Source organism: Somniosus microcephalus, chromosome 6, assembly GCF_052327205.1.
Source record: "Somniosus microcephalus isolate GS21.2 chromosome 6, FLI_Smic_1.0, whole genome shotgun sequence".
NCBI lineage: Eukaryota > Metazoa > Chordata > Chondrichthyes > Squaliformes > Somniosidae > Somniosus > Somniosus microcephalus.
In genome coordinates this window covers 49,338,097-49,363,499 of record NC_140992.1, presented here as the reverse complement: position 1 = coordinate 49,363,499, position 25,403 = coordinate 49,338,097, and the positions used below count along the sequence as shown (strand labels likewise).

At 44.3% G+C, this 25,403-nt stretch overlaps 1 protein-coding gene across 1 annotated transcript in view; it reads left to right on the top strand.

Moving 5' to 3' along the window:
• Nucleotides 1-25,403, top strand: part of LOC147115698 (chloride channel protein 2-like) — a 644,493-nt gene that overhangs the window by 593,726 nt on the left and 25,364 nt on the right. The window contains exon 21 of the mRNA XM_085990183.1: nt 23,153-23,191. Coding sequence (XP_085846309.1) covers nt 23,153-23,191 — 39 coding nt within the window. The remainder of the gene's footprint in view (nt 1-23,152; nt 23,192-25,403) is intronic.

Here is a 25,403-nt window from a genome sequence, read left to right as displayed (position 1 = left end):
CAGAAACCGATTACCTCCGAAGTGAGGGACTTAGATGCCATCGCGATTTTGCTCCGGGTAGGGTACACCTTTACTGAGTACGGTTTGATGAGGCTAGGGTGAATAAAACTCTCAGTACTCCCGCAATCGATTAAACACTTCGTCGGGTGTCCGTTTACCTTAACGTCCATCATAGACTTTGATAGTGGATGCGGTCTGGACTGGTCAACCGTGACTGAGGCTATCGTAGATCCGTAGGCGGCCGCTGAGACAGTATCAAATTCTGGGACCACGTGTAGGGCCGCGGAGACTGTATCAGGTATGGGATTCCCCTCACATACCTTGCTGAAATGTCCCCGTTTCTTGCACTTGAAACATGTGGCGTCTCTCGCAGGACATCGGTGTCTGGGGTGCTTGAGCTGGCCGCAGAAGTAGCATCTTGGTCCGCGGGACATCGCTGCAGTGGTGGGGCTGGGTGGAGACTCCCGTGGTGTAGGGCTGGTCTGAGGCCCAGGCGGAGAGGATGGCGCCTCCTCGCTCGGCGCGCACGAGGCTGAGAGGGCCGCATGGCCTGATGCATAGGTCTCGGAGTTCTTCTGCGCCACATCCAGCGATCGAGCTGTAGCCACGGCCGTCTTTAGATCCAGAGTGTCCCTTTCAAGCAACCTCTGCCTAATGTAATTCGATCGAAGGCCCGATATAAACGAATCGCGAACCGCTTCTTCCTGGTACAAAATGGCCGTCACGGCCTTGTAGTTGCAGTCCTTCACCAGGGCCTTTAGATTCTGTAGAAAATCATCCAGCGATTCCTCCGGTAGTTGCCTGCGGGTAGCCAAGAGATGCCTGGCATACACCTCGTTAACAGGCTTCAGGTATTGGGCCTTGAGAGTCGCGAGTGCATCCTCGTATGTAGAAGCGTCCTCGATTAGCGAGTAAGTCCGATGACTTACTAGGTTAGTCAGTAGGCCCAGTTTGTTGGCCCCATCATCGAGCGATGCAATGAAATGTTCGAAACACCGGAGCCAATGTGCGAATTTCTTCGATGCGTCTGCCGAATGTGGATCACTGTCTAGACGCTCCGGCTTCAGGAGTCTGTCCATCCCTGGAAGTAATAAGCTATTAAAAATGATATACCTTAAATAGCTACAGAGACTGGTAGTTATAACTCAAACAGTTGGCTTTTAATAGCTTAGAACTGGACAGAACAGAACACACATGTTAGCCTTCTGACCAGCTTCTCAGAAGTGAACTAGGAGGCGGAGCCAGGGGGCGAAGTAACAGATCAGGACAATCAATGGCACAGCAGAGTGGTATACAGTATATCAGCATTCCTGGCCAACCAAGAAAACAGCAGGGTTACAATAGATTACAATAGGAAACTATACACAGGTAGAATAAGGTATATACTTATAAGACTTATTTCACCACACAGGCTTTTTTCACTACTTAAAGGGGAGGTTCAATGATGCTGCAGCACCTCATCCTCAGCATTGTTGGGTGTGCAGCTGCCTCAACAACCATAAGAAGGACAAGGAGGAATAGCACTTAATTACAAATCCTGATGGCAGATCGCCGCCCCAGGGAGAGAGCCCGGAAGTTTTCCAATGAAACTTTGGAGGCATTGGTTTTAGCAGTGGAGAGAAGGCGAGCGGTCCTGTACCTGGCAGGGGGCCCTCGTCACAAGTCTGCCAGACTATGTGGAGGGAGGCGGCACACCATGTCACAGGCAGCACTGTGGCCCCAGTGCAGGAAGAAGTTTATCGACCTCACACGGGTGGTCAGGGTGAGAGAAGGCTTCAACAAATGTTACATACCACCATCTCTACCACAAGCTTCACACAACTCAATACACCACACCCTCAGCACTCACCCACCAACAATATCTACCTAGCAACACTCACACCCACATCTTGCACTTTGCACACAATGACAGTTATTCTACTATGGAAGGCACAAGCGTCATTAGTTATTAGAATTCATGTAATATTTGTGATATGTTTATAGATAAATTTATTCATTATGTTTGGAATATTTTGCGGTCTCTTTCATTTCACGTTTGCGCCCAGGAGGACGCTGTGATATGCCATGAGATAGGGATTATTTGATGAGGATGTGGTGAGCTATGGGGATCTGAGGTTTCATTCATGTGAATCGGAGTCTGATGAGCCGGTCACAGACAGCTCGTCTGGAAGGCCGATTGTCTCGCTGCCTCTGCCCTCCCTCCTGTTCCTCCTCTGCCTCATTGTCCACCTGAGATGGTCCCACAATTCCTGCTGGTAAGGGTTGCACCCTCATGATGGCCAAGTTGTGGAGCATGCAGCAGACCGCCACGAAATGGGACATTCGCTCCGGCGAGTACTGGAGGGCTCCTCCCAAACGGTCAAAGCAGCGGAACTGTTGCTTCAGTAGCCCGATGGTTTGCTCGATGATGTTCCTGGTGGCAGCATGGCTCTCATTATATGAGTGCTGGGCACAAGTGTTGAGGTTGCGGAGGGGAGTCATGAGCCGGGTGGAGAGCAGTTAGCCCTTGTCTCTGAGCAGCCACCCACGAGCTTGATGTGGTGGCTGGAAGATTGCTGGTGCATTGGTCTGGTGCAGGATGAAGGCATTGTGGCTGCTGCCAGGATAGCGGGCATTAACGTTGAGGATTCGCTGTGTGTTGTCGCACACCAACTGCAAATTAAGTGAGTGGTAGCCTTTAGTTATGGAAGATCTCAGGATTGTTATGCAGTGCCCGCAAAGCCACGTGGGTGCAGTCAGTGGTGCCCTGCACCATTGGGAAGCCCACTATCCTGGCAAAGTCACATGCATACTTGTCCTGCTTCTCTCTGGTGATTGGGAAGACAAAATAGTCCCTTCTGCTGTAGAGAGCCTCAGTGACCTCTCAGATGCAGCGATGGACGGCGAACTGAGAGATGTTAACTATACCTTCTGCTGCAGACTTGAATGATAGGCTGTTGAAGAAATTGATTGTGACTGTGACCTTGACTGCCACTGAAAGCGCCGTGGTCGCCCTGGTCTGAGGCTGGAGGTCTGGTTGCAGGAGGTGGCAGAGTTCTGTGACCACCTCCTTGGTGAAGCGAAGCCTCCTAATACACTGCTCCTTGCTTAATTGAAGGACGGAGAAGTGATGTTGGAAGACCCTAGGAGGGTAAGGTCTCCAGTTGAGAGCCCTAATGGCCCGCCTCCTCCCTCTGCACACATGTTCCCATCTTTCTTGCTGTCTCCGCTCCCTCCGCCGTAGATGCTCGAGGGCGAGGTACACTGCCAGGACAGCTCCCAAGACTTTTAGCAAATGTTGTAGGTGGAAGCTTTTCAGAAATAATTATTAATGGCCCAGAAATTCGGGTCCCAACGTGTGAGTACGCGCTGGGTACTCAGGTGTAGGCCCAACGAAAGTGCCGGTTTCGTGCATGCGCGGGAAACCGGCACTTCCGTTCCCCTGAAAGAAGGGGTTCACAGGTGGAACATGTGCGCCGGCAAGGCAGCGCGTGCGCATCGAACTTACGTTTTTTTTGCAGGGTTCTCCGGGAGGGTAAGTCTCCAGCGGTTACACATTTAAAAAGCAGGCACAAGGCCTGCTTTTAACAAGGTAAGTGGTGAATTAATTAAAATTAAAACATTTTTTCCACAGGTTTATTATTTTTAAATACTTTAAAGAAAGGTAAGTTTATTTTTAGCCCCGTTAGAAATGTAATAATTTTTTCAAAAATTTAAATTATTGTTTAAAATAGTTATTTCATGTAATTTATAGTTATTTTTTAAATGTGATTTCTTTTTTAATTTATTTGAAGTTTTAGTGATGTTTTGGGGCTTATAGTATTTATAGGTTTGACAGCTCTTCCTGTCAAACTTATGAATGAAGCATTCCCTGCTACCATTGGCTCTCCATGGCCCACGTGATCCCAGGGGACGCATCGAACTAACTGCGCCCCTGGGATACGCAAGCACTGCGCGCCGGCAGTTGGAGGAGGCCCAGGATCGGAATCCCACGTGAACCCACAGCTCAACGGCCAGCGCGCTAGGTAAGTGCAGGTCGGGGGCTTGCACCCGCGGGAAGCCCCCGACCCGAATTTCTGGGCCAGAGAGTTTTGTACTTGCCAGAACACTCCCTGATACCAAAGAACCCTGAAATGACTAAAGAAAACTCTTGCAGTAGCAGGAAGTAGCACCTAGCCACTCAAACTTCACAAACCTGTCAGGTGCAAGTGATTGGTGATGATCCCGTTAAATAGCGTCGCTGCAGCCGGCTTCCTGCTGCTGCTGCCACCTGAAGCTGTCGTTGTTTTCTCCAGCCGGTAAGTTCACTGGGTGTAACGAAGTTGGGAAATTGGGCGTCAAGTGAGCATTGCACACTCACTGACATCATGATCTCCGCGATTGCATTCAGCGGCAATGGTGTGCGGCGCTGGAACCGGCCTCAGGTGTCATTAGAGCTCCCAATGCCGTTTTAGCGCTAACGTCTGGCGCAAACCACACGAATTTCTCCCCCCAAGTATTTTGCTTGGACCCAGAAGAAGTCAATCAACTTCTCTGGAACCTGATGACAAAACCTGAGGAAGGAATCAAAGTGAATAGCTTGTACCATATCATGATGAAGACCAACCAGTTGATCACCAAGACCCTGCCCCAGTATGAAAGCCTGACCACCTCCCAAAATGAGAATCAGCCTTCTCTTCCAACTCAATCAGGTTCATTGGCCAGGATGCTTCCATGGGACACAGAGAAACTCTCGGATAGAAAATGCTAGCTGTACTCCAGTCAATCAACTGAAGCTCTGCCAGCAAGAAAACAACTCATCACAGACCTGCTAAAACCCCCCGGCACTTGATCCAGTTGTTCTTGGTAGAGGATGCCACTGAGTGCATCCACTGATGCGTGCACATCCTCCACATCTCAAAAAGAGTACATTGTTGGCACCTTCAAATCCAGTCAGGGATGAGCCACTCCTGACCGCCTGATACATAATAGGTGTAGAAATGGTTCATGGGAAATCATCTTCTTAGGCAGTCCCTCGGAACCGAGGATGACTTGCTTCCACATTAAAAATGAGTTTGCAGATGACTGATGACTCCAGTGCGGGACCTACAGTCTCATAGAAACATAGATAGAAACATAGAAGATAGGAGCAGGAGTAGGCCACTCGGCCCTTCGAGCCTGCTCCGCCATTCAATGAGATCATGGCTGATCATCCAAATTCAGTACCCTGTCCCTGCCTTCTCCCCATATCCCTTGATCCCTTTAGCCTTAAGAAATATATCCAACTCTTTTTTGAATATATTTAATGAACTGGCCTCCACCGCCCTCTGTGGCAGAGAATTCCACAGGTTCACCACACTCTGGGTGAAGAAATTCCTCCTCATTTCAGTCCTAAATGGCTTACCCCTTATCCTCAGACTATGACCCCTGGTTCTGGACTCCCCGGCCATCATAAACATCCTTCCTGCATCTAGTCTGTCCAGGCCTGACAATTTTATAGGTTTCGATGAGATCCCCTCTCAATCTTCTAAACTCCAGTGAGTATAATCCCAATCGACACAATCTTTCCTCATACGTCATTCCTGCCATCCCAGGTATCAGCCTGGTGAATCTTCGCTGCACTCCTTCCATGGCAAGAATGTCCTTCCTCAGGTAAGGCGACCAAAACTGCACACAATACTCAAGGTGCGGTCTCACCAAGGCCCTGTACAACTGTAACAAGACATCCTTGTTCCTGTACTTGAACCCTCTTGCTACGAAGGCCAACATACCATTTGCCTTCTTAACCGCCTGCTGCACCTGCATGCTTACCTTCAACGACTGGTGCACAAGAACACCCAGGTCTCTTTGCACTTCCCCTTCTCCCAATCTATTGCCATTCAAATAATAATCTGCCTTCCTGTTTTTGCCACCAAAGTGGATAACCTCACATTTATCCACATTATAGTGCATTTGCCATGTTTCTGCCCATTTGCCATGTTTCTGCCCAATCACCCAACCTGTCCAAATCGTACTGGAGTTTCACGACATCCTCCTCACAGCTTACCCTCCCACCCAGCTTTGTGTCGTCTGCAAATTTGGAGATATTACATCCAATTCCCTCGTCCAGATGATTAATATATATTGTGAACAGCTGGGGTCCTAGGACCGATCCTTGCAGTACCGCACTAGTTACTGCCTGCCACTCGGAAAATGACCCATTTATTCCAACTCTTTGCTTTCTGTCCGCCAACCAGTTCTCTATCCAAGTCAATACCTTGCCCCCAATCCCATGTGCCTTAATTTTGCATGCTAATCTCTTATGTGGGACCTTATTGAAAGTCTTCTGAAAGTCCAAATACACCACATCCACTGGTTCTCCCTTATCTATTTTACCAGTTACATCCTCAAAAAATTCCAGTAGATTAGTCAAGCATGATTTACCTTTTGTAAACCCATGTTGACTTTGTCCGATCCTGTCACTGCTTACCAAGTGCTCTGCTATTACATCTTTTATAATAGATTCTAGCATTTTCCCCACTACCGATATCAGGCTTACCGGTCTATAATTCCCCGCTTTTTCTCTACCACCTTTTTTGAATAGTGGGGTAACATTAGCTACCCTCCAATCCATGAGTACTGTTCCAGAGTCTATCGAGTTCTGGAAGATGACCAGCAATGCATCTACTATTTCTAGGGCCACTTCCTTAAGTGCCCTGGGATGTAGATTATCAGGCCTTGGGGATTTATCTGCCTTCAGTCCCATCAATTTTCCTAACACCATTTCTCTACAAATACTGATTTCTTTCAGTTCCACCCTTTCATCAGGCCCTATGTTCCCCGGCATCTCTGGGAGGTTATTTGTGTCCTCCTTTGTGAAGATAGAACCAAAGTATGAATTTAGTTGGTCACAGGTGGGGCAGGCGGTGGTTGAAGGGGCGGGTGGGGGGCTGCTTGGGTTGACGTGCGCTCCTTGCGCTGCCTGTGCTTGGCTTTCGCTTGCTCCCGGCGAAGAGACTCGAGGTGTTCGGCGCCTTCCCTGATGCTTCTCCTCCACTTTGTGCGGTCTTGGGCCAGGGATTCCCAGGTGTCGGTGGGGATGTTGCACTTTTTCAAGGAGGTTTTGAGGGTGTCCTTGAAGCATTTCCTCTGCCCACCTGAGGTTCTCTTGCCGTGCCGGAGCTCCGAGTAGAGCGCTTGTTTTGGGAGTTTCATATCAGGCATGCGGACAATGTGACCCATCCATCGGAGCTGATTGAGTGTGGTCAAAGCTTCGATGCTGGGGATGTTGGCCTGAGCAAGAACACTGACATTGGTGCGCCTATCCTGCCAGCGGATTTGCAGGATCTTGCGGAGGCAGCGTTGGTGGTACCTCTCCAGTGCTTTGAGGTGCCTGCTGTACATGGTCCATGTCTCTGAGGCATACAGCAGGGCAGGTATCACTGCTGCTCTGTAGACCATGGGAAATAGAATAAAGCTGACCCATAGTGTAATCCTCATGATCAGATAACATAATCTTTCTTTTATCTTAGCCAAGAGTGGTGCTAGAGAAGCCTCCCCAGATATGGAAGAACTTTTAAAATCTTGGATGCATTTCAGCTTTTTATAAGTTAAATGTTGTTGATCGGAAAGGAAATGTTGACACAGGAGGAAAAAAAGGGTTTCTTGGAAGCAGCTTTAGCAATGGAGGAGTTCTGGGAATTTCAGTCAACATGGTGATGCCAAGAGTGTAGGTAGATGATGAGTCCATGAAAGTTAAGAACTAATTATTTGAACTGTGGAAATGCCATGTCATGGAATGCAACCAAGGTTGAATGCTACAGTTTGTAAGCTGAGAAAGCCACCCTGGATCTTCACTGTAAAGTCTGTAGGTATTATGGCGAATTAATACACAGACTACAAGAGTAACTTTAACAGGACTTTACTATTCGAAGGTCAGGGCGAATCTGCCCAATAAATCCTGACACAGCACTTATATACCGGTGTGGTCACCGTCGGTATTACAGTATACAGCAGCCAAGATAAAGTAGTGCCACACCTAAAATAGTTCTCTTAAAGGTGGACGGTTACATACACTACATTCACTCTGTTACCTTTTGAGGTGTTGGGGAGAAACTTTTAAACTACTTTCAGGAGTAGAAATAAGTTAGATGGTGCAAATTAAAATGATCTGAGGAAGAAGCGAGCTTTATGGGTCAAATTTCCTTCTCGTTACTTATCTTTTTGTGTTGCTTTGCACGTCTGTGCTTTCAATCAACAACAACAACTTCTTTTTATATCTTGCCTTTAATGTAGAAAAACTTCTATTTTCCATCATCTCAGAAGTGCTTTTTGAGTTGTGTCATTGAGTGCTGTATCTTCAGACATCTGTGACAACCTGTAATATCTGTGTATGGCATAAAGTCAGCAGCTGTTGGTAAAAATTCAATATGACCCCACACTGCATGCAGTAACCAATCATTAATACGCACACCTTGAAGCGTCTGAAGTGCGTTAATACAAATCAGACTGAGGTGGATAAGTGACAACAGTTACACATATCCATCTCACTTTTGCTCAGTAAATTAGTCCATTAATCTTAAGAAAATTTTAATTACATTTTAAATATAAAATGTGGTGAGATGAATGGGATGTCCAGGAGACTGCAGAACATTATTATATTATTCATATCAACTGGCTGCATTTTTCCTTTGGATGACATGGTATCTTATTATCATGCTCAAAGGAAGAATTTATAAAAGAAGAATTCATACGACAATAAATTGAGCTAACATTACCTCACAAACAAGCGTTCTTGACCAAATACCAAATCATCGGTTTTAAACATACTACAAGGAGGAATAAATGTTTTTTTTTCTGTTTAACACTTTAAAGGGAAGCATATTTACCTAAATATTTAACACAGATATAATAATCAACTTTCATCAAAAACAATGTGCACGTCTAGTGATTAATCAAGCCTAACGTAAAAATACTGCTTCAAAATTAGTCCTAGAATTTAAGCACGATAATAGAGATATCTAATTTAATGACGTTCACGGTGACTCATTTCACATCACGGATCACTTTTTGAATAATACATCCTGTCAGACATGTCTACTTTATAGGAAGTAACCTTGGCCTAGAAATTCATTTTGGGGCGCCCAGCTCGCCTGGGCGCCGGAATTACCGCTGCGCGCGGATCCACTTGCGCAAGCGGGATATTCAGTGTCAGCGCACCAAGTGGAAGGCGGCCGCTAAACAGGGGTTTCGGCGCCCCACTTGGGCGCTGAAACTGATTATCGGCGCGCTAGTGGCCGCAGCGCCACCCGCAGCGGAGCGGCAGGCTGCGGTACTGCAGGCCTTCTTCCCTCTCTTAAGAGGGAGGTGCCTGCAGCAGCCGGAGCCCCGATCGCGAGTGCCGGCAAAAGAGCCCGGCAGAACGGAGAAGTGCCGGGCTCCCGGAAACCAGCCGGCAATGCCGCCGGGGGGGGGGGGGGGTGTGGAGGAGGCCGGGGAAGGAGGTGCGGGCAGGCGGCCGCCGAAAAAGCGGCCGGCCGCACCTCCACTTTAATTACCGCCACTACCACCACAGGTAGGCCCTGTGTACCGGTCGCTGTTTGCGGCCGGCGCTGAAGAGGCGGGCGCGACTTAATATGGCGTTTCCCCCGGAAACGGGGTGCTGCGCACACCGATGACATCATCGGTGGCGGCGCAGCGCTACAGCCTAACGCCGCCATTAGCGCCCCGCTGAATTTCGCCTGAAGTTTGCAGACTGGCGCAAAAGCCCTCTTTGGGCGCAAACTGGTGGCGCAGGCCACTGAATTTCTAGGCCCTTGTCTTTACTTTGTGGATTAGGATATAGTTATGTGTGATGCAAAGCATTTGATCTTTAGACTTCTTAGGGTAGACTTTCTCTCTGGACGCCCATTGGGTTTTTTTTCCACCCCTGGCTGGGCCATATGCTTCTGGCTGTCACCACTGGTGACTTCAGATCATTCTTTGGAGGGGTTTGCAGCAAAACTTAATCATTTTCCTGCATCATCTTCAGTCTGTCCCCTGGACTTCAGCAGATCTACCAGTGTGCAGTGCTATGGAGACATCAACCTTAAGGTGCCCCTTCGCTGGGACATGCAGTAAGTGTAGTGAGAGGAAACTTAAGCAAAAGTTCTGGAATGCTGCCTGCTGCCTCATTTATATGGGTACACTGGGCCTGCACCTACTATAAGTACAGGTCCAGTTATGTCCACCAGGGAAGCTCCAGCAAATCCCAGGGCATTGCAATGGGGACTTGCACCTGATGCAATGGATCTCCATCCCTTTTTCCTCTTTCCTTTGCTTTGGAACATTATTTCACAGGTGCAGGAAAGAGTAAAATCTACCATCTAATATTTACTCACTGAATGAGGTCGCAAACTTTTGTGTGTCATTGTTACAAAAGTGAAAATTAAGCCACTTTTTCCCCCCAGAATATACAAATGCACAGGAACTGGCTTTTATCAGGGTTGTTTAGGTTTTAAGTGGTTTGTTATGACACAGGATTTTGTAACAAGATTTTGAGTGTACATACTGTTTTCCACTTAACGTTTAGAAATAATGGCTGAGTCCAAAATGGCGCTCTATCTTCCTTTGGGATACAAAAACAGTCATGCCTTTATAGCCATATTGATTACCAGAAGTTCATGATGTTGGCTGATGTAGTAATATTGTAAAATCCCGATTCGTCAAGGCCTAGATAATAAGAACATAAGAACTAGGAGCAGGAGTAGGCCATTTGGCCCTTCGAGCCTGCTCCGCCATTCAATTAGATCATGGCTGATTTTCTGCCTTCTCTCCACTTTCCTGCACTATCTCCATATCCCTTGATTCCCTTAACATTCAAAAATCTATCGATCCCTGTCTTGAATATATTCAATGACTAAGCCTCCACAGCCCTCTGGGGTAGAAAATTCCAAAGATTCACCACCCTCTGAGTGAACAAATTTCTCCTCATCTCAGTCCTAAATGGCCAGCCCCTTATTCTGAGACTGTGACCCCTAGTTCTAGACTCCCCAGCCAGGGGAAACATCCTCCCTGCATCTACCCTGTCAAGTCCTATAAGAATTTTGTATGCTTCAATGAGATCACCCCTCAATTCTTCTAAACTCTAGAGAACATAGGCCTAGCCTACTCAATCTCTCCTCATAGGGCAATCCCCCCATCCCAGGAACCAGTCTGGTGAACCTTCGTTGTACTCCCTCTATGGCAAGTATATCCTTCCTTAGGTAAGGATACCAAAACTGTACACAATACTCCAGGCGTGGTCTCACCAAGGCCCTATATAATTGCAGTAAGACGTCTTTACTCTTATACTCAAATCCTCTTGTAATAAAGGCCAACATACCATTTGCTTTCCGAATTGCTTGCTGTACCTGCATGTTAACTTTCAGTTATTCGTGTACAAGGACACCCAGGTCCCTCTGAACACCAACATTTCCCAATCTCTCACCATTTAAAAAATACTCTGCTTTTCTATTTTTCCTACCAAAGTGGATAACTTCATATTTCTCCACATTATATCCCATTTGCCATGTTCTTGACCACTCACTTAGCCTGTCTATATCCCCTTGAAACTTCCTTGCATCCTCCTCACAACTTACATTCCCACCCAGCTTTGTATCATCAGCAAACTTGGATATATTACATTTGGTCCCCTCATCCAATTCATTGATGTAGATTGTGAATAGCTGAGTCCCAAGTACTGATCCTTGCGGTACCCTACTAGTTACAGTCTGCCAACCCAAAAATGACCCGTTTATTCCTACTCTCTGTTTTCTGTCCATTAACCAATCCTCAATCCATGGGATTATTACCCCAATCCCATGAGCCCTAATTTTGTTTAATACCCTCTTGTGTGGCACCTTATCAAATGCCTTCTGAAAATCCAAGTACACCACATCCACTGGTTCCCCCTTATCTATTCTGCTAGCTACAACCTCAAAAAAACTCTTGACAGATTCGTCAAACATGATTTCCCTTTCATAAATCCGTGTTGACTCTGCCCGATCCTATTATTATTTTCTGGTGGATAATCATGGCGAACAAACAGCGTTCGCCATTATTACACCTTTGAAACTAACTGCAACTTCAGGATGTAGCGCGTGTACAGGAAACTCGATTTACCAGCACCTAACTAAACAGAAATCTCTGTTAACCGGCAAAATTCAGGAGTAGGTTCAGGTAAGTTTTACTTCATATTAGTTGCCGTTCCTGGATCTGTGGCCGTGTAACCAGGGTTCCTGCACCTGTTGCTATGCAACAGGGATGCCTGGATCTGTGGCCAGGATTCCTACACCTGTTGCTATGCAACAGGGACGCCTGGATCTGTGGCCGTGTACGGGGCTCTCGTACCTTTTACTATACCTCTCTGTAATCTGGACTTTTTGATAAACCGGCACCACGCTGGTCCCGTCGGTGCCGGATAAAAAAGAGTTTCCTGTACACCTAAACATGGAAATCCTTAAGTTACGTTCAGTCATTCATTGCGCCGACACTGGCTGCACTGTAACCCCCTCCCCATAGCCGGCAATCAATGTAATCAATGAAATCAGTGAAACTGACAAAAACTTGGGCTTTTCCGCGGTAATATTGCTGTTAAGTACCCCATTAAATGTTAGGCCTTGTTGGATTAGGCGTAACTGGGGTTTTAACAGTGTATTTACTGCTAAACAAATGTTATGGCCCTGAAAAACTAATTTTAATTTTGTGGAATGTCAAATTTCTCCATTATGATCAATTAGAATTTTTTAGAAGCTTGTTGATGATTATTTCAGGTTATACCTTAACCCCAATGTGAGTGCCCTGAACTTTGTTTTGTTCTCTGTAACATTTTCAAAAAGGCGGGATAAAAGCAGGTTCTCATCTCCTGCATCCCTGTCTGTGAGAATTCGGCAATGTGATTGGCTGCTTAGACAGCAGATCGCGTTAGGGATTCCCCATTATACTACACTGAACTCTCTTGCGCATCAAAAAAGGCAAACTTCTCGCCACAGAGCTCAAGATCATGAGATCCCTGTGGGCAGCTTTCTTCAGGGCCAACGGCAAATGCCTTTGCTTTGCTGCTGACCGCAAATTCCAGGCCACTGAATTTCCTCCATTCTGTCCAATTTCACATACGACGAAGATTTGACCCCTTTTGGAACGTTTACTAGAATTTATCTTTTAAAAATGGGATTCCATGTGCCACCTTTTTTTATTCCTGGATAGTATCTTTTTCTAATCGAAGAACAAATTTTTATGTCCCATTGCTCCAGCTTTTGGCCAATGTAAACCGATGGACTGAAAAACATCTTCAGAGTTGTAGAATCATAGACATTTACGGCACAGAAGGAGGCCATTCAGCCCATCGTGTCTGTGCCGGCTGAAAAGTTGATACTTCAAATTTCTTAAAATAACTGTTCCACTTCATCCCCAAACCTTCAGACCCAACATTTAATTTTGGACTGCACATATAAGAGCTCCCTTCTGTACAGTTTTTATTCACAGTCTTAATTCTATCAATTACATCAATGGCCATCACCTGCAATAAATAGCCTCTTATCGCAGTCATATTTTTTGTCTGCTTCTCTTGCTAGAAAAAACTTCTCCCCAGAAGCTTCTTAGCCAGGATGCATCCTTGGTCCCTTCCTTTTTTGTCATTTATGTTCTACCCCTCAGCGATATCATCCAGAAGTGGGGCGGGTCAGCGTACACTAACAACATTGAGCTCTATCTCTGCACCTTCATTAATCCAAAGGCTGTTGCTACGCTCTCCAACTGCCTGTCGGACATTAAGACCTGGATTAGAAAAAGATTCCTTCAGCTGCTTTTTTCAGTTTCCAGCTATGTGCCTCTAGCCTTGACTCCAATTACCTCTCAGGCAAAGTAAAAGAGGTGCAAAACCTTGGTATGCTACTTGACCCCAAGCTGTACTTGCTTCCCTCCATCCATTCCATTATCAAGACTGCATTCTCTCAACATTGGCTGCCTTTACCCCATCTCTCTCCTAATGCAACCAAAACGCTAGCCTGTATCCATCACATTAAAGTTTAACTGCTCCAGCATGTTCCTAGCCAGCCTCTGCCCTCTACAAATAACAACTCATTTAGGACAATGCAGCCCGCATCTTCAACCACACTCCACTCTTATCGCCCCATCCTTTCTGCCCCAGCAATTTGGTCTCAAGATGCTTGCTCACTTTCAAAGTCCCTTCATGGCCTTACCTACCCTATCTCCATCCATATATCCATACTGACACCCTTCGTTCCTTACACCCTGTTGTCCACTCTCTCCACACCATTGTTGGCCTCTCCTTCAGACACTATTCCCTTGCCCTCTGCCTTAGTAACCTCCCTCCCTGCTTTCAAAAGCCTCCTCGAAGCCCTTTTCCTCATCCATGACTTGAGCTCTTCACCATTTTCCATTTTTACATCCTTATTGGCTGCCCTCATTTTCCTCCTCTTTGAGATGTCCTCCTGAATGCCCTACAAAAATTATGTTGTCTAATCCTTACTAGCCTGATGCATGACCTTTTGGACAAGGTACATTCATCTGTGGAATACAGCTGAAAATGTTTGTGATTCTTACACCTGTTCCTTAGCAGAGTAAAAATCACCAACATTTTGTACAGATTACAGTTTCATACAGCCCAAAGAGCATGGTGAACAACATCCATGCCTGAGTTCTGCTCTAATATTGTAATACATTGGAATGGAGCTCGGCTTCACAAATATCTGAATTTTGGACCTTCAAAAGTGAGTTTGAAAGTTAATGCCGAAGAATGTGAATTGTTAGTCCCAAAGACTTTTACTTTCTAGAGTGTGTGCTGGCAGTTTCTTCTGGAGTTCAGAATATTCTGTGTTTAGTCTCACAAGCTATGTAAGAGATTTCCCAGCAGTCTACTCTCTGATGAACCAGGTTGTCTGTCAGAGATTAGATTATCGAGCTGTGGGCAATTGTGTAGTTACAGCCACTCCAAATTAAAATCAAAGTTTTGAACTAACCTCCCACTGAAACCTTGAAGGTTTATTAGGTCTGCCGCTTACACTTTCAATTTGATGCTGAAATGCCTTCTAGAATTCACTTCTAATTGCACAGAAGAACAGTATGGGTTGCAGTGCTGTGTGTGTGTCATATTATTAACTAAAACATCTTCCATGATAGGTTTCATGCATTTGGAGGCACAGTTACGTAAATCAGATCATAAGGTAATACAAATGAGGAAGGTCATTTCACCCATCTGGATAGACCCTCCAGCCTCCCCATTGCAGCATTTAATTGTTTTTGAAATGATTCCAGGGTCTTTGCCGCCACTATATCTATTTATTACTTATTTTTTGTGCGAAGAGTTTCCTGCTATTGGTCTTAAACTTGTCCTTTAATAATTTGAACCCGTGTCCCTTTGTCCTATTTGTGAATTTAATTTAAAGTAATTTTCCCAATAGCTTTATAATATATTTCTTCGACAGCACCTCCCAAACCCGCAACCTCTACTGTCTAGATGGACAAGGGCAGTAGGCACATGGGAACACCACCACCTCCAAGTTCCCCTCCAAATCACACACCACCCTCATTTGGAAATATATCGCCGTTCCTTCATCGTTGCTGGTTCAAAATCCTGAAACTCCCTCCCTAATAGTACTGTGGGAGTACCATTAGAACTACACGACTGCAGCGGTTCAAGAAGGAGGCTCACCACCACCTTCTTGAGGGCAATTAGGGATGGGCAATAAATGCTGGCCTTGCCAGCAATGCCCGCATCCCATGAACGAATAAAAAAATATATAAATTTTCCATGCTGTTTGCTGTCTTGCATATATCTATAAAATCAGCTCTCACCTCCTCCAAGTCCAAGTTTCTAAGTCTTTCCTTACAACTCAGATCTATGACACTATTGATCAGCCTCGTGGCTCTTCTCTGCACTGCATCCAGCACTTAAATGTCTCCCTTGTGTCTCAGTAACCAGAACTGAACATAGTAGTCATAGTGTGGTCTGACCAGAGCATTATAAGGTTTGATGATGTCTTCTTTTGACTTATATTCTACTGTTTTGGCTATATTTGTTCAACATTCTATTAGCTTTGTTGATTGATCCTCTGCATTGGTTGGACATGTTGAACATTGAGTTTATTAAGATTCCTAGGTCTCCTTTAACTTCATTCTTAGCTGTTTCAAAAACATTCATAGAATATGTGCATTGCTAATATTTCCTTCCAACATGCTACTTTACACTTGTCTATATTATTTCATCTGTCACTTTTCTGTCTACTCTATATATTTTTTCCAACTCATCTTGTAATTTCTGAGCTGCTTCCTTATCCGCAGCAATTTTCTAAGTGATACTTGGTTGTTATATCCTGGCTCTTTATACTGGCATCTGGCCTATTAAAACTGATAATGATGTCAGCACATGGGGAGATGCCAGCACAGCAAGCTACTGTGTATGCATGTGAAAGCAAGTGCACTATGTAGGTCATTAGTGGAGGCTCCTTATTGGGGCCATGTTAAATAAATGGAGTAATTGTACTAAAATCAACCTAGATACATCAACTTGAAGAATCAGAATCTTAACCAGGAGCCACGCTGTAAATGAGATAAAGTTTGTATTCTGTACTCTATTAAGCTATTCCATCCTTGGCTTTCACAATTTGGATTGGAGGAGTTGATGCAATCATTTTCAAGACGGTCAAAGATGAATTGATTATATTTTGGAGTGGAAGCAATTCGTAATTTTGTAAAAAAAAAACTCTTGTTTTTAGTATCTTGCAGCAGTTCAGTTTTCATTATCTTCATTATGAGTGAAGAATCGTAATGGCCATGAATTTGCGGTCGGAGGCGTACCTCTGGAGTACGCCTCCGAACCACTAAATATTTCCGTACTTACCTCCTGGTTCCACGGCTACGGAGAGCTCCCTTCTTGGACCTGCAGACGTACGCCAGTGTAAAGGCCCACAGATCCCAGGGGTGCATGCATCCCTGGAATCACGTGGGCCCAGTCAACCAATGACAAAGGAACGTACGGAATCACCATAAGCATATTAGAAATCCCCAAGTAAATAAGAATTGACACTACTCAAATAAAAATAAATGTTCCCATGTTCCAAAATTAATTAAAAGACCCTTTAAGCATTTAAAATAAAAATTTGATTTTTTTAAAAATAACTTTAAACATTTGAAAAGGGGACAAAATTTACCTAAACTAATTTTGTGTTTGTTTTAATCATTTAAAAAAAATTATTTTTACATTTATTTTAACCCTTACACTGGTAAAAGAAGGCCTTACGCCTGCTTGTACCAGGCATAAGGGTTTTGTGGGCATTCACTGGGCAGTAGTTGGGCAAATACTCTGGCCAGCGAAAGTGATTTTGTAGTGGAAGTGAAGGATCTGAAAATGCGAAACTTGACAGATCGCAAGTTCAGGGTTTTCGCGCATGCGGAAACCAGGAACTTGTGGGGCCTTTCTGAAAGCTTCTGACAGCATACGCTGTCAAAACCACCATAATTTCAGGCCCAATATTTCCACTCGCTTACTTGTGTTTGGTTTGGACTTTATCCCAACACTTCTGCCTTGTGTTCGCACCGAGAGACTGGTTTTCATAAATAGATTGTGGGGGAGAAATTCATTTTAGCCAGTAAAGTTGCCGGTGGACTTAATGGCCGCAAAGCTAACGGAGCAAAATTCATCTGAGGGGATGGAGATTGTTGGCGCAGCGCTTAGCTGCCGTGCAACGCCGCTCTCGTGGCGTTGCTGGAGGGATCCGGGACGAAGTTTGTGTGCAGGTGCGGCGTTGCAGCTTCACACAGCCTCTGGAAGTGAGGCTGTGGAGCTCGCAAGGAATTGTGGGTAATGAAGAGGTCTGAGAATTAAAGGGGCCATGCAAATTAAAATGAAGTGAAACAATGCAATTTTCAGCCCTTTCTGCCTTTCAAAAATATTTTACATTAAAAGTCCCAAATGTGAACATTCAGCTCTTAAAGCTGAATTCCCTTCCTAGCCACAGCACTAACACAAATGGCTCAGCAAGCCAGGGAAGGGGCACCCAGGGTCTTGCACAAAGCACTCCAACTTTGTGCAGGGGGTCAACACTGCAAGACAGGTCCTCTACCCACAGGGGCCAGGAAGCCCTCCAGAAAGAACGATGTGTGAGTACATCACCGAGGCCGTCACTGCCAGCAGTGTCGCCCTACCACCTGGCTCCAGTACCCAAAGAAGCTTTATGACCTCAGACCACTGGTCAAGGTCAGTGACTGCATCATCAAAAGCCATCTCCTACCATCTCCACCACTAGCCTCACACACTGCTTAATGCATGACCCCTACCCCCATTCACTCACCTACCAACAATCTGCATCAATCACAAGGCACATCTTCTATTCCTAGCCTCACCTCACCTCCTTGGAGGAGACGGTGCTGGCCATTCTTGGCAGGAGCATGGCTGAGCCCTTGGCCAGCAGCAGGACTGAAAGAATACAAGAGGCTGGAATCCTCATACGTTATCCTCCTTCTGGCATTCACCTTATGCTTCCCTGCCCTCCCATCACAACTCCACTCTTGTGCCTTACTCCTTTCACACACCCAAGAAATGTAGCCTGCCCAGCCAGTGGGTGACTAACAAGAGAGAGAGGAGAGTGAAGAAGAATAATAAGAAAAAAAATGATTTGGCACTCCCAGCCACCAGCTCCTCCAGGTCAACAAGCAAGGTCATTTGCAGTGTCCCCCACTGAAAGTCAGCAGCCTTCCACCAGCCATGCTGCAGTCACTGGGGTAGCACTGTGTGACATCCAAGGCTATGGGCCCCGACAACATCCTGGCTGTCGTACTGAAGACTTCTGCTCCAGAACTAGCTGCGCCTCTAGCCAAGCTGTTCCAGTACAGCTACAACACTGGCATCTACCCGACAATGTGGAAATCTGCCCAGGTATGTCCTGCCCACAAAAAGCAGGACAAATCCAATCCGGCCAATTTCCACCCCATCAGTCTACTCTCAATCATCAGCAAAGTGATGGAAGATTTCATCGACAGTGCTATCAAGCGGCACTTACTCACCAATAACCTGATCACCGATGCTCAGTTTGGGTTCCGCCAGGACCACCTGGCTCCAGACCTCATTATAGCCTTGGTCCAAACATGGACAAATGAGCTGAATTCCAGAGGTGAGGTGAGAGTGACTGCCCTTGACATCAAGGCAGCATTTGACTAAGTGTAGCATCAAGGAGCCCTAATAAAATTGAAGTCAATGGGAATCGGGGGGGAAAACGCTCCACTGGCTGGAGTCATACCTAGCACAAAAGAAGATGGTTGTGGCTGTTGGAGGTCAATCATCTCAGCCCCAAGACATTGCTGCAGGAGTTCCTCAGGGCAGTATCCTCGGCCCAATCATCTTCAGCTGCTTCATCAATGACCTTCCCTCCATCATAAGGTCAGAAGTGAGGATGTTTGCTGATGATTGCACAGTGTTCAGTGCCATTCACAACTCCCCAGATAATGAAGCAGTCCATGCCCACATGCAGCAAGACCTGAACAACATTCAGGCTTGGGCTGATAAGTGGCAGGGAACATTCATGCCACACAAATGCCAGGCAATGACTATCTCCAACAAGAGAGTCTAACCACTGCCCCTTGACATTCAACGGCATTACCATCGCCAAATCCCCCACCATTAACATCCTGGGGGTCACCATTGACCAGAAACCTAACTGGACCAGCCACTTAAATACTGTGGTTACCAGAGCAAGTCAGAGGCTAGGTATTCTGCAGCGAATGCCTAACCTCCTGACTCCCCAAAGTCTTTCCACCATCTACAAGGCACAAGTCAGGAGTGTGATGGAATAAATTCCACTTGCATGGATGAGTGCAGCTCCAACAATACTCAAGAAGCTCGACACCATCCAGGACAAAGCTACCAGCTTGATCGGCATCCCATTCCAACACCATAAACATTCACTCCCTCCACCACCGGCGTACCATATCTGCAGTGTGTACCATCTACAAGATGCACCGCAGCAACTCGCCAAGGCTTCTTCGACAGCACCTCCCAAACCTGCGACCTCTACCACCTAGAAGGACAAGGGCAGCATGGGAACACCATCACCTGCACGTTCCCCTCCAAGTTACACACCATACTGACTTGGAAATATATCGCCATTCCTTCATTGTCGCTGGGTCAAAATTCTGAACTCCCTCCCTAACAGCACTGTGGGAGTACCTTCACCACAAGGACTGCAGCGGTTCAAGAAGGTGGCTCACCACCAACTTCTCAAGGGCAATTAAGGATGGACAATAAACGTTGACCTTGCCAGTGACGCCCACATCCCAGGAATGAATTTTTTTTAAAAGGCAAAGGCACACACAAGAGAGTCACTAAGAGAATGCATACGGGTGATGAGTTGATTTCTTGATGTCATTGGATGGATAGACGTATCTAGGTGGATTGGAAAGTTTGCTTTGTGGTGGCTTTTATTTCAGCATCGTGGCCAAGAGGACGTTGTGATGATCAGTAACAGGTGGAAGGTAAGGTGTGGGACTAATGTTGAAAGGGGAATTGGGGTTGTCGTCACTGGGACCGCAGGTGGATGATTCCATCCCAGATATCCCGGCCACAAAGGAACTGTCTGAGCTTCATCCTTCCTTCTGCTTCCTCCTCTTCTGTATCTTCCTCTTCCCTCTGCAAGCGGATGCTATAAATGTGAAATGACAGCATAAAATGCTGGAAATACTCAACTGGTCAGGCAGCATCGCAACCTGAGATGTGAACTGTGTTTTTCTCTCCATGGATGTTGCGAGACCTGCTGCATATTTGCAGCATGTTCTGTCTTCTCAAAGGCCTTCATTTACCATCTGAGCCCTTGCAAGTGTCCAGAAGCACTCCCTATGCACTTAAAAAAAAAACTTTTCACATCTATTGCAGCAAACCACCACTTCAATATAATCAAAAAAAAAGTACAAAATCTAAACTTACCTGAATGATGTTAAGAGGTGCAGACATTGCCACCGTCAGCCTGCTTGCATGCAGGTTAACCAGGCGTGCTTAGAACCCAGCGCTGAATTAAACATTAGAATTGAACCTCACGCTTGTGATGTAAAATTGGCGTTGCATGCCGATTTACGTCACAACGCTGTCATTTTGTTGGACAAGATGCTGCCAGTTACCAGCAGCACAAAGGTAGGGACCAAAATGGCGGTCACCGTGAGACCCACCCACAGCTGGCGAAAGAGCGGCGGCCACCGTTTTAGCACCATTTAATGGCACTACGGAGTAGCGCTAAGGCCACGAATTTCTCACCCTGAGTCTCTGATGAACAAAAACAAGCTTCTGTTTGGAGTATCATGTCCAGGGTTAACAATTACCCCTAATTATAGTATACAGTACACCAAAGATCATGTAGGATGGTTCTCCTGTGTCCTTCAAAAGACAGAAAATACTTTTTCATTAGACCAATGTGTGCAGGCTAAATTTATTGAGTTTAGTTACAGATTGAATAATCCTGAACTAGTTGTCAATCCATTGGCTGCAATGTTGTGACACATTGAGAATGTAATACTTTTTTTTTAAACAATAAAAGTAAATTCAGCCCCTAAAGGGTTAAAATACCCTTTTTAGAATCAATTTCTTATGCAGCACAATAAGCAATAGGACTTTTGGATGAATCAGTCTGACATAGACAGTCTTGGTGTAATATATATGGATGCTACACCAACGAAGTTCAGATCTCTAACCAGAACTAAAAACTTAAGAAATCGGAGCAGTTTTTACACATAATTACACTATAGAATTATTTCAAGTTGTAGTCATTGCTTGGGGGTCAGCAAACAAAAGTAGAAGTACAACAGCTCTCGCATCTTTGAGGTGGTGTTAATGTCTAGTTATTCCCATCGTCCCTTGAGATATAGAAGGATAAAGAATCTTCTGTGGTCTTATTCATACTTAGTAGGAGGAAATGTTACAACAAATACAGCTAAAAAAAAGTAACAGGACAAAATGGCAAGCAGGTGTGGGCGACGCGCGTCACTAATGGTGGGACGACTGAATAGTAGGGATATCAGTGTTATCACAAAAGTAGGTGCCGCCATTATGCTTCAGGCATTAACCTGTTAAGTGTTGCCAATGTCACCAAAGTTATCATAACAATAGGAAATAGGTGTGAGTAAGAGGAATTGTATATAATATATTAAAAAATCTTGCATCTGCCTCCACTTTCTGTCGACAAAACCTACTCATGTTGTATTGTTTTTGTCAACCCTTGCTAGTTAGAATGGTGCCCATTAATCTGAAATCAAATAGATCAACTCCCTAAATAATTAACTCATTTTAATAAAGGTGAATAATTTGTGTTAATATGGAGGCAATATGTGGCAATATATCGTTTAAATTGAACACTTAATTGTAAAAAATTTTCATGATGTGTCACATTCCATATGGGCAACAGAAAGGATCACACTCATTATGGATACTGCAGTTTTATAGTAATAGCTTAATATGATGGGAATAGTATTTAGCTTCAGGAAGAACTTCCGATACAGGATTTTAATTAGTATTAACAATTTGTATTTGTTCAATTATGAAATAATACTGCATTTTGATTTATCACTGGTATGTTCTTGATCTAAACCCACCACTGTTGAGAATTATGTCCAGGTGGCCTATGAGCAGCTAAAGTTTCAGTTAGACACCACAGATGGGAACAGAGCTATCCAGATAGGACAGACTGTCAAAATTAAAAGGTTGACTTTTGTTTGTGTCAACAACACATTAAGTAAATACTGGATTGCTATATAACTTGGCAAAGACATCTGAAGCAGAAAAATTTTATTTTCCCTTTTATTCCTTGAATACATTGATGTGCTGAAAATTGGGCACATTGAGAGTACAAATAGACTTGAGTTGCAGAATCGTAGCTCAAACCATTATTCTTAGTACTAAAAATATAATTACCATTGTACTCCCTGATCCAAAGAGGCTCCCAGGTTCTCTTTATTTCACTCTCCAGAGGGACTTTGGGATGTGTGAAGAATATCACATGGTATGTACACCAATGGATGAATTAATGGACAATCTGTTGTGCATTGCCCTCTAACTTTATTGTTATGTCAAGACATTTTTGTTTGCAAGGTTCTAGATTGGATGTGTCTCAAAATACGCATGTATATTGTAAGAGGCCACTTACATCTTACATGTATGAAATTGTTAAATATTGATTGATATTTATTTGTTTTGGTTCAGGATCCATATGCAATTGAAGATAACATGACTGTATCTGAGGTAAGCCAGCCCTCTATAGAGTTTTAACTGTGGGTTATATTTTCCTCCACTTTTTGCTAAAATTAGCAAATGACGAACAGACTTCCAGAAAACTCAGTTAATGCTGTTAATTAATTCTTTTCTTTTTTAAAGAAGTAACTGAATCAGTACCTGTTGAAGAACAAGTTAGAAGGTTATAAAAATAAAGATAGACCACGATGAATACATTCTCTGCTAATGTTATCAGGAGTGGGGCAACACATTTGCATTAACAGGACCAAGAAAATGTCACCCTTGCAATACAGCTGATCAGGGCTGGTTATTCTAGTCTGTAATATTAGATTGATGCCTCCCTCAGGAGACTAAATAAGTTGATGGGAGTCCACCATGAACATATTGTGTGTGATCAATGTAAGGAATTGGTTTGATTTGTCCAACAATCTTCATTCATGCTTTGCTTTCTTATGCTCTCAATGATTATTAATGAAGCCAACATACTTTTAATATGTTTAATCCTCTACAACGGTTGCAAACTCTCTACAATTACAAACATTCAGTGCTTTGACTTGTTCATCGCATCTGATCGGCACTGAAGCAAACAAGTGACAAAGGTAACTGGAAAAGCTCATAGAAGAATAGGAATCCTCAAAAAAAATCTTGGCCCTACTTGTCATTATCAATAACTTTGATGATATAAAAAAGACTAAATTCATCCAGTGCTAGAATATTGTCACCTTGATTGGCAGGTTTCAAAAAAATACTTACTAATCTAATCCTTTGATTCAGTGCAGCCCTAAGCATTTGCAGACCAGCAGAGTTGGTCAGAATACATCCTCTACAATATTCGATAGATGTGGCTGGGTTGTCAGACCCATGCAAGATTTATACTGAAGAAACAGTTGTTAGTACTTTAAGTAAAGTCTGCAATATCAGCAGCAAAACTTCACACAGCTTTTGTAACCTTGAAGCTGTCTCCCAGTCAATGTTGTTACCTGGAACTCTGTCCCTTATCTACCGCAGTTCGAATGCTGAGTTAACTATCGCTGAGCCAGTTTCTGGAGCACGTATCAGGCTTATTTCTTATTTGCCTGTTGATACCCAAATTGAAGTTCTCCCAGTCTTTCTGTGTTCACAGTTTGTGTCAAGTTAAATTTGAGACACCTGCTCTTGTTACAGTTGTTTCTAACTCTAAACTGTTCTGTCACTAATATCTAAAAAAGTTGTGTCCACTCCACTGCTGTAACTTCGACAGAAGATCTGTAGAAACCCCATTAATGCACATTAATTTAAAAATTTGGCCCATTAACAATTTCTTATAAATTCTTAACAATTGGAGGTATTGATCGGTTAAGTATGCATAACCAGTGCTTTTGATTGAGCAATGGAAGATTAGCATCATAAATTTTCATAAGTGGACAGTGATTTTACTGTAGAAATGTTATTCTACTCAGTTATCTAATAAATAAATTGGATTCCTGGGCTTTTTCGATACATTCAGACTTACTATAATTGAGTATCTCTGTACAGTACTTAGTAAGGTGACTAATGTTTTGAATGCACGTACATTGTGCTTGCCATCATGCCATATTGGAAGGAGGAGTTGAGTGGAGTCTGCAGGGCTCAGTACTTGAACCCCTATTGTTTTTAATTATGGAAATTACCTGAAAGTCAAAACTAACTAGAAGCTTGTCAGATTTGCTGATACCCTAATAACGAGAGCAGTAGAGAATGCAGCTAAAGGTTAGCAAATGATTTAAATCAGTTATGTAGTAAATGTAACATTAGTAAAAGTAAAGGATAGCAAACAGATCAAAAAGATGAGAGACAAACGTATGCAATAGATGGAATTGAATTAATACGAGGAGAATCAGAAAGGAACTTAGAAGTAATAATTAGCTTGTTACTTTCAATGTCCGGATAATGTGACAAAGCAATTAAAAATGCTGGGATATATGTCCAGAACACTGGGATTAAAGTCTAGAAAGTTACACTAAATTATACTAGTCAGTACACATTTTTAGAGTTGTGTTCAGTTTGATCGTGGTTTTCTCCACAATTTTTATTTTTAAATTCTCACTGAAATCTGCACTATACTTAACCAAAATGCATCTGAAGTTTTTTGGACCCCGTACCCCGCATATGTTCAGTAGGGCTAAGTAGTTAGTGTGTCCTTCTTAATAGGTATACCCCCGTTCTGCATAATAATAGCAGACAAAGAGGAGCGGCAGAGCCA